A 12,980-nucleotide genomic window follows, 5' to 3' on the forward strand; every position below is an offset into this window, starting at 1 on the left:
TCGGATTTCATTGCAGACTTCTCCTCTACAACTTCAGCTTATGAAGGTCATGGAGTTACAGGTACATAATAGTATAAGGGTTGGGACAAGAAACATGATGAATTAAATAAAAAAACACATTGATGTGAGGTAAATTCAGCAGCCAATTAGTAGCAGCAAAATTGAAGCAGAAGAACAACTCAGAAACCACATTTGAGTAATGCAAGCTTGGCCGTGAGGACAGATTTTCGGGCAACCTAACATGTCCTCGTCGATATGTCTGAAAAGGACAGATTCCGAGACCTGGAGGTCTATCAGCGGACTATCTAAGGCAGTGTTCAAAAACATTCTAAAACTTTTCAAAAGACCGAAGAAAGCATGGAGAATTTCACCTCTGCTACTGAATGTCAGATTCGTCAGGCAACCAATTTCGATTGAGCTTTATCTGCTGGAATATGATTTTGAAAGATTGTATTGTATTCCAAGCTTCTTGCTGTTTCAAAGAAATGAGCCACAGCTTCCTCTGGTGTCCCTACCAACACTCCATGTCCTAGGTTGAGAATGTGCCCTCCAGGTCCAGCACATTTCACAACCCTGCAAAATTTCCCATCTTGTTTTGTTCTTTGGATGAATTATAAGAGTTCATTTCCCGAAGATAAACCCGAAAACTACCTTTGAATTTCTTCGGTCAAAGCAGGGAGCGGAGAGAAGAGGTAAGCTGGATCGACATTTCCCTGTACACTGATCCCGCTGCCCAGGCGCCTCCTTCCATCAGCCATATCTACAGTCCAGTCAAGGCCAATAACATCGGCTCCAGTTCCTTTCATACGTTCAAGAAGGCCACCATTTCCATTGATGTAAAGAACTATTGGTGTCTCTGGACATCTTCTCTTTACAGTTTGCACAATCTGGCCAGAAGGAAGGATTTTGATGATAAGTGAATCAAGGATAGGGGAATGGTTCAAGCTCTAGATGAAAGGACTTACCTCTTCAATGTAGGGTTTTGACCAGCGCTCCCACATCTCGGGAGTCAGTTGGCCACCCCAAGAATCGAATATTTGTATGCAGTGAGCCCCGTGCTCGACTTGGTAAACAATGTACTCGGCTATGGCCTGTGTTAAATGAGATAAGAGAGTCCTCAACACATTTGGTGCAGTATGGCACATGCTCTTGATGATCGTGTATGTTCGGGTAGTTCCCCCTTCTACGATATATGTAGCAATTGTCCAAGGTGCCCCGACAAAACCCAACACAGCAGCATGTTCCCCAACCTTCATACAAAGAAACACTGAGAAACAACATGTAGGATGGAGCAGTGACAAAGAAAGTTAAAGGCAGAGAAAACCACCTCTTGTCTCAAAATTTTTAGAGATTCTCCAACAAAATGCAGCTTGTCTAGATCAATCGAATGCAATTTCTTTAAATCTTGTTCCGAGCGGATGGGTGACTGGATCACAGGACCTTTGACATCTTCGATGTCGAAAGGGACACCGAATGCTGGTAAAGGGGTGAGGATATCCGAGAAAATGATGACGCCGTCTGGACGGAATGCTTCCCATGGCTGCAATGAGATCTCGACGATTAGATCAGTGTTCTCTGACCTCTCCCTGAACGATGGGTGTTTCTCGGCTAGCTTTCTGTACACAGCCATGTACCTTCCCGCCTGCCGCATCATCCAGGCTGGAGGGCGATTCACTGCTTGTCCTTTTGCCGCCTTAACCAAAAGCGGATCTATATCAAAGTTTCAATAACAAGTATAAACACAAGGCAATTCCACAAATTTTTCTAGAAACAGTTAGAAAAATTTGCAACGATTCTTTATAGCTGATGACTCCAAGAATCACCACAAAATTTAGAAAAATTTGCATTTAGAATTCACAGAACTGAACGCATCTTCTAAAAAAAAGAATTGCAGAAACAAGCAAACTAAGATATCTCTAGGAATATCTCTGGAACTTCAAAAGATTTTGCCCTCTGAATCCAATTACATGACCTGCAAATCAAACAACTTTTCAACATGCTCTTATCCAAGTGAGTAACTAAAAATCCCAATCAGTCAAGAGGAATGAAAAAAAAATGACAGCTCGCAAGATGTACCAGGGGAAGAAGAGCAAGACACGACAAACTTCCGAGAAGCGAATTTGTTTCTTCTTAGGTAATAACCCGAGCCGCCATTAACGGGATTCGATTGAAACCCTATTGGGATCGACGAAACTGAGGAGTAGCATCTCGAAGAACTGCAGGCACTGTACACAACGGCACGAGAACACGAACAATTCACAAAAAAAGGATCGAAATTTAGCTCAAATACTAAATGGGTATTGCAGAAATCTCGAGTAGATGAAGAAAAATCCAAACTTGAGCGAACCTCATCGGCAAAAACAAGCTCATTTTCCGCCGAGAACAACAGAGGCTGAAGAAACGATGATGATGTTCTGAATTCCTCTGTCGTTTTGGGTTTTTTTGTCGATGTAATAATGCTTCCTTATCACCGAGGGAATAATGGGGAGAGATGCAATTCATTGATGACCTTATAAGTCAACAAATCGGACGGTTGTGATGCAGTCATGCATGAAATCTGGATAATATCAGGACCCACACTGTCCGAATTCTAAACATCATTTTGAGTAAAAAAAAAAAAGAAAAGATAAAAAAACAGCGAAAAATAAAACTAGTAATTTAATTATGAATTATTTACATATATCATAGAAGAGAGGATGATAATGGTGGAGAATAGCTGAGAGATCCTTCGGACCCCTCTCCGTTCTAGCATCGACAAAATACCGAAAAGACAGAACCGAACATTACCAGTGATTGATTATTACATTTCCAAGTTCATCATCCATTTCTACTAGTTGGAGAGATAAACCTCGCATTCTATCAAATTCTTGCAGATCCTGAAACCTGGAACCACGGTGAATGCAACCCGTGGCTCGGGTTCCGGCGAGAAGAAAACCTCCTCGGCCACGCTCTTCATGTATACTTCCGAGAATCTGCAACCTTTCGATACTTGAAAGATTGAGGCCTCGGGCTCATAGGAGAGAGCTAAGCAATGCAAGAGCCATACCCGTTTCGCCATTTCGAGAAACGCAGTGGCAATGCTCATCTCCGGGAATTCCCCTGTGCGACTGAAGAATGCCTGTTCCATATTCGGGTGGATGAGCTGCAAGTACTTTGCACTGCAAAACCTCGCGAATCTTGATTTGGGCCGACCTGCAAGATATTCCTTCATTTTCATGGAGTTAAGCTCGGTGAACCTCTTGAAGAATATCTCCCTAGATTCTCTGTTCTTCTTGTGGGAAGATTCGCTTGAACCCGAAAAGAATGGTAGATTGAATGCCTCGAACATTACCCTGCAAACGAAGTGCTCGAAAGTAAAACACTTGTGGTCGGGTTTGTAATAGATAACGCCAGGCTGTATGGAATTAGCCGCCATGTCGATGTCCCATGCAGCGATTTTCATCTCCTCAACCATCAACCGGACAAAGCCCCTGATAGATTTGATAGTGTGATGGAGATATGTAGCGAAATGGTTCGGGTTTAGCCCCCACAAGTGAAGATTCTCCAGAGGATTGCAAAGTTGACCACTTTGGTTCAGCCTCTTCTCCAGCAACTTGTTCTGCTTGCAGTGTTCTTCCAGCTTCTCTTTCAAAAACACGATCTCCGATTCTTTGAGCTTGATCTGAGACTCCAGCCTCCTCCCCGTGATCTCATACGTTTTCAAGAGACTATTCAGTTCTTGGATTTCTGCAAGAACCAGAGTTCTTTCGGGAGAAGGGCCGAACTCTTTCTTCAAGAAGCATTGTTTCAGTTCAGACAAAGTTTTCAGTTCCAATACTATCAAGCTGTCTGCTTTCTGGATCCCATCGGAATTGTACGGAGACTGAGCATGCTGTAACTGGGCATAAGCCGATTTGATGGAAGAAACCATGGCAAACAACTTAGCGAGAAGAGCTTCCAAGGCCAATTTTTTCTCGTACTCTTCCTCGCGCTTGTCAAACGACTCAGACAGATCCTCATTCTTGGCGAAATCCTGATCGAGTTTGCCTTTCTCCCGGCTCTTCACTTTCTCAACTCCGTCTTCAGGGGCCACACCTGCTAATTTATGGATGTGAAGAACTTTGGCAACTGTACGTCTAAGTCTTCCCTTTCCCTGAGTAATAGCCACCGGCTTCACAGTCTCCATCTGCAGTTAGATTCTGTAAGACAACAACAGTATCGAGAAGCAGACAAAAACCCCGACCATAACCCTCAACGTAGAAATAGCGACAAATGGTAAAGAGAGGAGGAAGGGATACAGACACGAAGAAACAAGAAAGAAGCTTTAATACTTGGATCGAGGGCCGTTAATGGAGGGCCAAGTTGCTTTTCGTAACATTCTCTACAAATAGCAGACTAGGACTTGCTTTCTTGAAAAATGAAAAAGATGGACAACAAAGAAAAGCTCAAAGTAAGATTGTTTCACTTATAGTTAACACACTACACGCTTTTACCAATGAAAAGAGACATGAACATGTACATGGGAACATATATGCACACACACATGCATGTATCTAAATATCCATTGACATTGATGAAATACTCAAATCGGGTAGTGAAAACTATCATGGTTCATCCAAAGGAAGTGTGGATTTTTCTAATGAAAAGGAGGAAAAAAACTCAAGAACAAACAGCTTGTGGTGTGCCATTCCTTTCCATGCTTTTTTCTTCTTCTTTTTCCATACATTTTCCCTAAAAATCTTGATTCTATTTTTGTGGGGCAATTCGGTCAAAAGGTGCAGCTGCAGAATCAAACAAGTTCAGGAACAAAACAACTAAAAAATTGCACCCACTGGTCTCTCTGCAAACACATGACACATGCAAATAATTCAACATCCTTCTTGTTTTATTATTCACTTCCCTCAACAGAAACAGGCAAAACCAGGGCAGGGTAAAGGAAATCTAATGGTGAATTTCCAAAACCATGACAAAAACGCCAATGTGAGATTATATATATACACACACGCGCATGTATATGGTGTAAATATGTGAAGTATACGTACACTAGCCATCTCTCTCTGTGGTCCACAGTACTCAAAACTGTTCCTAAGATTATACAATTCAGCTGAAACCAAACCCAAGATGCATACACACCGAATGCAGCATTAGTTACATGTGCATGACACATGTATGTATGATCATCTTCAAAAGTAAATTGGTTCCAACAAATATAAAACAGTAACAGAATCTCCGATCTTAATCATATATTCACCATACTCTTTTTTCTTTTCTTTTTTTGAAGTTAGAGCAAATGACCGAAGTAGTATTTTTTTTAGCGAGGGGTTGGAACCCCTAAAGCAAAGATCTTTAGCTAAACGGTGACTGGCAAATTTGCAGAAGAACCCAGATTCAGAGTTTCAATTAAAATCCTATTTAGGGTTCCAAGTTTTCCATAAGCAGAAGTAAGATTAGTAAAAAAAGAGAGAGACTTTAGTGTTTAAGTAAAAGACTGTACCTTCCGAAAGTTCAAAGTTCTCTAATCTTTTTCTTCTGTGCTGAAAACCTCACCTCATTGTTGAGTAAACCCAAAGAAAACAACTGCGGAGAGAACAAAGGGACCTTTGCCTAAGCCCTGCAGATTACATCAATCAAAACAAGAACATAAAAATCTACCCACATCCAAAGGAAAATCATACAAAAAGGGTGGAAACAGAATCCAGAAACCCGATGATAAACAAATCTGGATAAACAGCAAACCCTCCAAAATCCTTTAAAAAGAGAACTTTTGGGTCACAAAAGAAGAAAATCAGAGACCCGTTTAGAGAATCAAACGTATACACGTAGTACTTGAATATACATATTTATACTCGCGGATGTAAATGCTTACACATGGCATCATTGTTATGAGCCATCTACAAACGAGAAGAGGCCCACGGCTAACGATATCAACCTTCCATCACAACAATACATTTATTGATTGTAAAAGAAAAAGAACTTCACGCAGTAATGGAATCCAATCATTTACCAGAAAGAATAATCACATGTTAGAATCTTTTATTTTTCTAAACGAACCACTCTCTCGGAAGATCTCTACCTTTTCTCCCAAATGTATCCTTGGATTCTTAACAGCAAAAACAAACGAAGAAAAGAACACAAACCCAGAGCTCGAGAAGGAAAAAGTTGATGAGAGAGAAAGGGTGGAGGGTCCAGGGAAGAGAGAGAGAGAGAGAGAGAGAGAGTGAAAGCTGAAGCAGAAATGGTGGAAGAAGAAGAGGGAAGAGCAGAGATGGTGTAATTACATAAAAGGACAACGACAAAAGAACGAGTCTTGGGAAGTTCATAAGAATTCGTTTCCGAATATACCCCGAGAACCAGATAGTATTTACACCAGTCCAGGTGTGCTGAGATGCGTGAGGGGTACTTTGGGTATTTCATGGATCCGAGATCTTATACGTATCGCTATACAGACAAAATCGTACGATTTGGTCGCGTAATTTCTCGGAATGCTTCGACCGTCCGATTCTCTATGAGCTGGGTCGGTGTATGACACGTGGCACAAAAAGAATACATGGGACCCACATCAACAGCAAGCCGCAGCTCCAAGCTGCCTCTTTTCCATCTACGCAATGTTGTTATTTTAGTTATTATTTTTTCCTTTTAAATTTTTTTTAGATTACGTTCTTTAGTTGAGTTTAAAAAAATGAATTTTTAATTCGAATTTAAAAAATCAGTATCATATCCATTTTAATAAGTTCCCTATCCTAATACATGTTATCTGATTAGTTACGTTATACTTTGAACCAAAAAATATAAAAAAAATTGTCATTTTCAATATTTGCAAATTAAATAACCATTTTAGTTTTATCGTATTTTTTCGTTTTCCGTGTTTAAGTTTCGAGGGGATGGGGGATGGGTTTTCTTTTTGCTATTAAAAAAATGTGGAGATTAAGAGAAAGGGACATAAGAATCAATTGAGGAAACATTGGAACTAAATAAAATTGAAAGGCTTTCCTAATTGAATGATCATTTCTTCAACAACGTGTTTAAGTTAGTCACGCATTTAAGGCTTTCTTAATTAAGGATTATTAACATTGTTGTTACATCACCAAAAGTTTTTTTATTTAGTTTTAAATGGAAAGAAAATGTTTTATATCGCAATGAATTGAACCACATTTGTAATTTTGTATATTATTTTGTAACTTTTAAAATTAAACTACGTCATCTAATAAATCAACATAATTTCATAATTAATTTTAATTATTTAAAACTATTTATATACAATAAAAAAATTGCGCCAGTGTATCAAATATGTCATGTCATTGAAAATCTATACTTTTTTTCCTTCCTTCGCAAACTATACCTTTATATAAATTTTAACAAAAATATCTTTACTTTATTGTCTATTTTCAATATTGCCATTTAGCGTTCCAAAAAATGTATAGGATGAAAAACATATTTTTTTGGAAACTGTATTATGTAGGATAATTATTTTTCATCTAGGACAAGTGTTTTTCATCCGGAAGAACTTGTTTTCATCCGAGAGAATTATTTTTTATCCGAAAAAATTATTTTTCATCCAGACAAAAAAACAGACACTCTCGGACGAAAAACAACTCTCTCTCGAACAAAAAACAGTTCTTTCGGACAAAAAAAATTCTTCCGGACAAAAAACAGCTTTTCCGAACAAAAAACAGACTCTCTCAGACAAAAAACAGCTCTTCCGGATAAAAAAACAGACTCTCTCGGATAAAATACAGCTCTTCCGGATAAAATACAGCTCTCCCGAATAACACAGTTTTCTAAAAAAATCTGCTTTTCATGCTGAATATTTTTCAAGACGCTAAATGACAGTATTGAAATTATATAATAAAGTACGGGTATTTTTGTCAAAAATTATAAAAAAAATATATAATTTGCAAAGAAAAAAAAATATAGATTTATAATAATGTGACATATTTGTCACAGGTTACCGATTGCTCCTATACGATCATTCAAATTAATATTAGTTGTTATGTGAGAGAGATAGATAGATAGATGCATTGCATGCATGCCGTACTGCTAGTGGCTATTGGCTATGGTCACATAGGACGAAAGAGTCCAATACATATTGATTAATTTACCACGATATTGTCATGTGATCATATATATATATATATATGTATGTGTGTATGGATTCAAAGAATAATGGACAGTAAAAGCGATGATGTGACGAGACAGAATTTAAAGAATTGAAGTGGGTATCAGAGAGAATCAAAGGGGAAGCTTAATGAGCTTTTTTTAATAAACAAAATAATAAAGGGGTCAGCAAATGGGCCCACGAGGGATCTAAGATGTTAAAGAGCACGAGGGGGGAGGGTTTCCGATCATTTACTTCTTCATGAACTAACTCTGACTTCACATCTCTCTGTTTGGCTGCCGAGAAAATCCGAGAAAGCGACGGAAAATTTTACGTTTTTCTTTGTAACACAAGATGTGAAAGGATTGATCACACGCTTTTCGCAAGATGCTTGCAAAATGATGTTGAGAACGATTCCGTAAAGTCAAAGATTTGCCGCGGATTTGAGATGGAATTTTAAATTCGGATCGATACCACCAAAAATCTGGAGATTTGATGACGGACCGACTCTACGCTGTTATGCTTATTCCGTATTCACGAGTGTTGTGTTTGTCTTCGAACTCTCGTCGTTACTTTTTGTTCGGTGCATCACACCCAACACACGACCGAAATGAAGTTGACAGTACGTGTCTGTGTATATATATATATATATGCCACGTGGATTTCATATTGTATTTGTTTCCACGTTTTGATCGATAGTTACGAATCATATTCTATATTGCATATGTTCAGGTACCGGTGGCCCGTTATTAACACCAAACCAAATCGAATAAGATATAATCGTATTCGAACTGAATCCGATATTAAAACCAAATAGTTATGATTTCTTTAAACTCGAAAAATCAAATGGTTATGATTTCTTTAAACTCGAAAAATCGAAACCAAACGGAATAAAAAAATAATCGAAAAACCGATAATCTTTTTTAAAAAAATAATTTTTTTACCAAAATCGAATGAAACTGAATCGAAAAATAACCAAATCAAACCGAATCGAAGTCTATATAAAAATCGAATGGTTATAGTTTTTCAATAACCGAAATAAATGAACTCAAAAATAACTGAATCGAAACACGAAATGAAGCAGTGAAATGATGTTAGATGGCTTAAATGTACACTATGTTTTTGAACTGTTTGTAAAAAAAAAATAGTAAGTCCTTCATATCTTTTGGACGCTTTTTTACTATTTGATCAAGTATCTTGGACCAAAATATTTTGACCATGCTAATTTTTTTAAAAGATAAAAAAAAGGATTACCCCAAAAAAAATAACATATATAATCATAATTTATAAATTAATTCAATTGAATAAAAAATCATTAAAAACAAAAATATAAAATCTAAAAATGAATATTTAATAAATAAATCATGGAATCTTTACACCAACTTAAAAGAAGTGAACCGCACCTAAAATCAAATCCAAAATCACTACCTTCCATAACTATACATTATAATTTTTCATATAATTTATAATTTAAAAAAATGTATACTGTGTTATACGTTATGCGTACATATATACATGCATTATGTTATATCAGTGACTGATAAAATTTTGGAACTTTTGTACCAAAAAATGTAAAACTTTTGCATCAAACTCATGATATACAAACAGATTGCATGCTCTTTGTGTTGATTTCACTTTCTCCCCTTCTTTATTTATTTTTTTCACACTGCAAAGTCCGTCTTTTTTTTTTTATTTTATAAATTTCCTTTGAGGTGGTCTAACATCGAATTAAAAAGGCCACTTCTTTTCGAATCTAAGGACATACAGATATGCACTGAAGACGCCTACTGCATTCCCTCTGCCTGCAGGCTGGGTTGTTTTCTTAGCTCCGTCATTGGGTTATGTAAATTGCTGCTAGGGCTCCTCCGCCAAAGGTTGCTTCGAAGCTTTCGAGGAGAAATGGGCGTTACCCAGAATCAGATTCAGCTCCTTATGAGCTTATCTGTTTCGTTCAGGGCTTTGTTTCTTTTGTCGATCGTCTTTACACTCCTCCACAGCTTTCCATTTCAAGCTCAAGCTGCTCCTGCTGGTAACTTGCTACGGACAATCACTGGTTTTATTTCTCTTTCTGCCGTTTTTGCTGTGTGTTTTCTGGGTCCTTTGATCTCCTTGTTCACACCCTTGTTTCGTTTAATTCTGTGAATTTTGTCCATGGAAGCTGAAATTCTACCCCTTTGATGGTTTATCCGCTGCTTATTGTTTACAATTATGTCGTTTTTGCTGTTTTGGTTGTCGATTTACTATGTTTTGGCAATGGTTCCGAACCCTATATCTGTGTTTTTCCTCTAAATTGAGTAGTTGGGTCTTTGTCACCGAAACCAGGAGGACCATTGATAAAGCATTTGTCTTGGCTTCTCAAGTGGACCAGCAAACCATCTTCTTCTAAGACGCCTCAATCAGGTGCGATGCCCTAAACATTTGTTTTCTTGACTGTTTCAGAGTTTCGATCTTAACGTGTGATGCCATTTTTCAGACCCTGAGGTTCTTCAGTTTGAGAGTGGCTACTTGGTTGAGACCGTAGTCGAGGGGAATGAAATCGGGGTTGTTCCTTACAAGATTCGAGTCTCCAGTGATGGCGAACTGTATGCTGTCGACGAGGTTAATAGCAACATTATGAAAATTACTCCTCCGTTATCCCAGTGTAATCTTCCTCATTCACCTCCTCCTGTGTATAGTTTAAATATATGTTTGTGCTCTTAAGTAACTCCAGTGAAATATGTATGTCATTACATGTTATATTTATAGTTGTCTCTTTTACAGTTATGGATGACGTCTAGCTATGTAGTTGAAAGATGAGTACTAGGTCTCATCTTGTTCTGTCTCTAGTTTTATCTGTCATATTTTCATAAGATGTTGCTTCTTGTCCCTAGTATCATTTATGCTTCACGGATCAATATATGCAACCCATGTATCATTGAAGGAAAGGGTGATTTTCACATGTTTTCTTTGTTTCGGAAAAGTTTATGACTTTTTATAATTTTTTTGGTTATGGGCAGACAGCAGGGGAAGATTGGTGGCAGGATCGTTTCAAGGCAAAACGGGACATGTAGATGGGAAGCCAAGTGAAGCTCGTTTCAATCACCCTAGAGGTGTAACCATGGACGATAAAGGGAATGTTTATGTCGCTGATACTTTGAACCTTGCAATCAGAAAGATTGGAGATTCAGGTACCATGCCTTTGTATTTTTTACAGGTAGACGAGTACTGATCAAGAATGAAACCCAAGCGATTAATTTGTCAATATCAGGGGTGCAAACTTTACTCTTTTGCTATATTGTGAACATTGTATAGGAGATTGACCTTACTGTATTTAGAAATTGGTGCTAGTTGTGGAGAATGCGATTATTGTAATGGAAAGAATCTTCTGCAGGTGTTACTACCATTGCTGGGGGTAAATCTAATGTAGCAGGGTATAGAGATGGACCAAGCGAGGATGCAAAGTTCTCAAATGATTTTGATATCGTATATGTTCGGTCTACCTGCTCGTTGCTCGTTATTGATAGAGGAAATGCAGCTCTTCGTCAAATCTCTCTCGGGGAAGATGACTGTGACTATCAATATAGCTCAATCTCTACCGCAGGTAAGAAATCACTGCCATCTCTCAAACTTCTGAGAATGCAAACTATATGGATGCTTATATCAAGAAGGATCAAATTCAAGATTGTGTTTAACTCAGCTGAAGGAGTATCGGGTTTAGTCTGAAATCTCTGTACTTTTATGTTCTTATTATGCAGATGTGCTCTTAGTTGTCGGTGCCATTGTCATTGGCTATGTCACTTGCTTACTCCAGCAGGGTTTCGGACCCTCTTTCTCCTCAAAGACGGTAAATTTCTTGGCTTGCATGCTAAAACATTCAAGTAATTATTGCTTCTGATTTCTGTTGATGTTGCAGCAACAAATATCTGAAACCATGTCTGAAGAGCATCCAGGCAAACAGAAACTTGCTCCTGTCGTTGAGACAGCAAAGGAAGAACCGGGTTGGCCATCATTTGGGCAACTTGTTATCGATCTCTCCAAACTCTCTCTCGAGTTTTTAACCAGTCTGGTTTTTCACCTAGTTCCAACCCGATTCAGGACCACCAAGAAAAGCAGCTCGAACTTAACCCCACTAAAAGATAGACTGAAAATGCCTGAAGATGAACCAGAACCTCCATTGGTTCAGAAGCATACTACCTCGGCCCCTGTCTCTGAATCTCGACATGCCCACCTGCCTAAAATCAGTGATAACAATTACTCAGAACCAAAGGCCGCAAAGGTGAAATCGAGTAGCTCAAAGGACCCGACAATGTCCGGAACGAAGCATCGATCATCATCGAGACGACAGGAGTATGCGGAATTCTACACGTCTGGAGAAATCCGACAAAAGAGCCAGAAAGAGCGAACAAGACACCGCCATAGAGACAGAACCGCGGAGACAGAACCGAAACCTGCAGTGGAGATACCAAAGCCTGTAGATTACAGTAACCCGAAGTTCGATCATCTCAACTTCAGGAGCAAGTATGGACCCGGACCCGGACCCGGACCCGAATCCTCATTCCGATTCTGAAAAGACTGCATCTCAATCACTTGTATCGTGTATGATCTTTGTTTTGGGAGATTCATGTTGTTCTTAGTTTCATCAAAATTATATGACTCAAGAGAGAGAGAAAAAACATCTTATTACATTGATGAAAGGTAGAGAAAATGCTTTGATGTATTGATTCCAACACACTGGGATGTCTTTTGTTTCGAGTCATAAGAAGAATCTTGATTTGTTAATTTTAGTTATGTTTTTTTTTCTGTTATTTACTTTGTCTTTTAGCTTATTTTAATTAATGGCTAATATAATAAAGAACATGGAGATGGTGATCTGATTATCTTAATAATAATATGGTTGGAGAACAAACATCCTCTACTTCTGAGTAAA

The 12,980-nt window shown here is 38.3% G+C and overlaps 3 protein-coding genes across 11 annotated transcripts; 1 reads left to right on the forward strand and 2 right to left on the reverse strand.

Annotated features, from left to right (window-relative positions):
- Positions 1-98: 98 nt before the first annotated feature.
- LOC104815572 (uroporphyrinogen decarboxylase 1, chloroplastic) lies at positions 99-2,437 on the reverse strand. Of its 5 annotated transcripts, none has more exons than XM_010544013.2 (7): positions 2,348-2,437; positions 2,077-2,225; positions 1,328-1,710; positions 966-1,250; positions 652-887; positions 372-573; positions 99-259 (listed from the first exon to the last, which is right to left on the reverse strand). In XM_010544013.2, the coding sequence occupies exons 1-6, from the start codon at positions 2,368-2,370 to the stop codon at positions 396-398; spliced, it is 1,254 nt and encodes a 417-aa protein (XP_010542315.2). In that variant the 5' UTR covers positions 2,371-2,437; the 3' UTR covers positions 99-259; positions 372-395. The 5 variants fall into 5 exon arrangements, with proteins under 5 accessions (XP_010542315.2, XP_010542314.2, XP_010542313.2 ...); XM_010544012.2 differs by having other exon boundaries at positions 99-282; XM_010544011.2 differs by having other exon boundaries at positions 99-290.
- A 192-nt stretch (positions 2,438-2,629) lies between these two features.
- On the reverse strand, positions 2,630-6,229 carry LOC104815573. 4 transcript variants are annotated; one of them, XM_010544017.2, is made up of 3 exons: positions 6,053-6,229; positions 5,474-5,590; positions 2,630-4,178 (listed from the first exon to the last, which is right to left on the reverse strand). In XM_010544017.2, the coding sequence occupies exon 3, from the start codon at positions 4,163-4,165 to the stop codon at positions 2,831-2,833; it is 1,335 nt and encodes a 444-aa protein (XP_010542319.1). In that variant the 5' UTR covers positions 4,166-4,178; positions 5,474-5,590; positions 6,053-6,229; the 3' UTR covers positions 2,630-2,830. The 4 variants fall into 4 exon arrangements, with proteins under 4 accessions (XP_010542319.1, XP_010542316.1, XP_010542317.1 ...); XM_010544014.2 differs by having other exon boundaries at positions 2,630-4,165; positions 6,053-6,228; XM_010544015.2 differs by having other exon boundaries at positions 2,630-4,165; positions 5,984-6,228.
- Positions 6,230-9,633: 3,404 nt separating this feature from the next.
- Positions 9,634-12,858, forward strand: LOC104815575. Of its 2 annotated transcripts, none has more exons than XM_010544018.2 (7): positions 9,634-10,103; positions 10,373-10,474; positions 10,548-10,715; positions 11,071-11,241; positions 11,445-11,654; positions 11,809-11,897; positions 11,967-12,858. In XM_010544018.2, the coding sequence occupies exons 1-7, from the start codon at positions 9,974-9,976 to the stop codon at positions 12,618-12,620; spliced, it is 1,524 nt and encodes a 507-aa protein (XP_010542320.1). In that variant the 5' UTR covers positions 9,634-9,973; the 3' UTR covers positions 12,621-12,858. The 2 variants fall into 2 exon arrangements, with proteins under 2 accessions (XP_010542320.1, XP_010542321.1); XM_010544019.2 differs by having other exon boundaries at positions 9,635-10,103; positions 10,397-10,474.
- Positions 12,859-12,980: the final 122 nt, after the last annotated feature.

This window comes from Tarenaya hassleriana, unplaced genomic scaffold, assembly GCF_000463585.1.
Source record: "Tarenaya hassleriana unplaced genomic scaffold, ASM46358v1 Cleome24, whole genome shotgun sequence".
Lineage (NCBI taxonomy): Eukaryota > Viridiplantae > Streptophyta > Magnoliopsida > Brassicales > Cleomaceae > Tarenaya > Tarenaya hassleriana.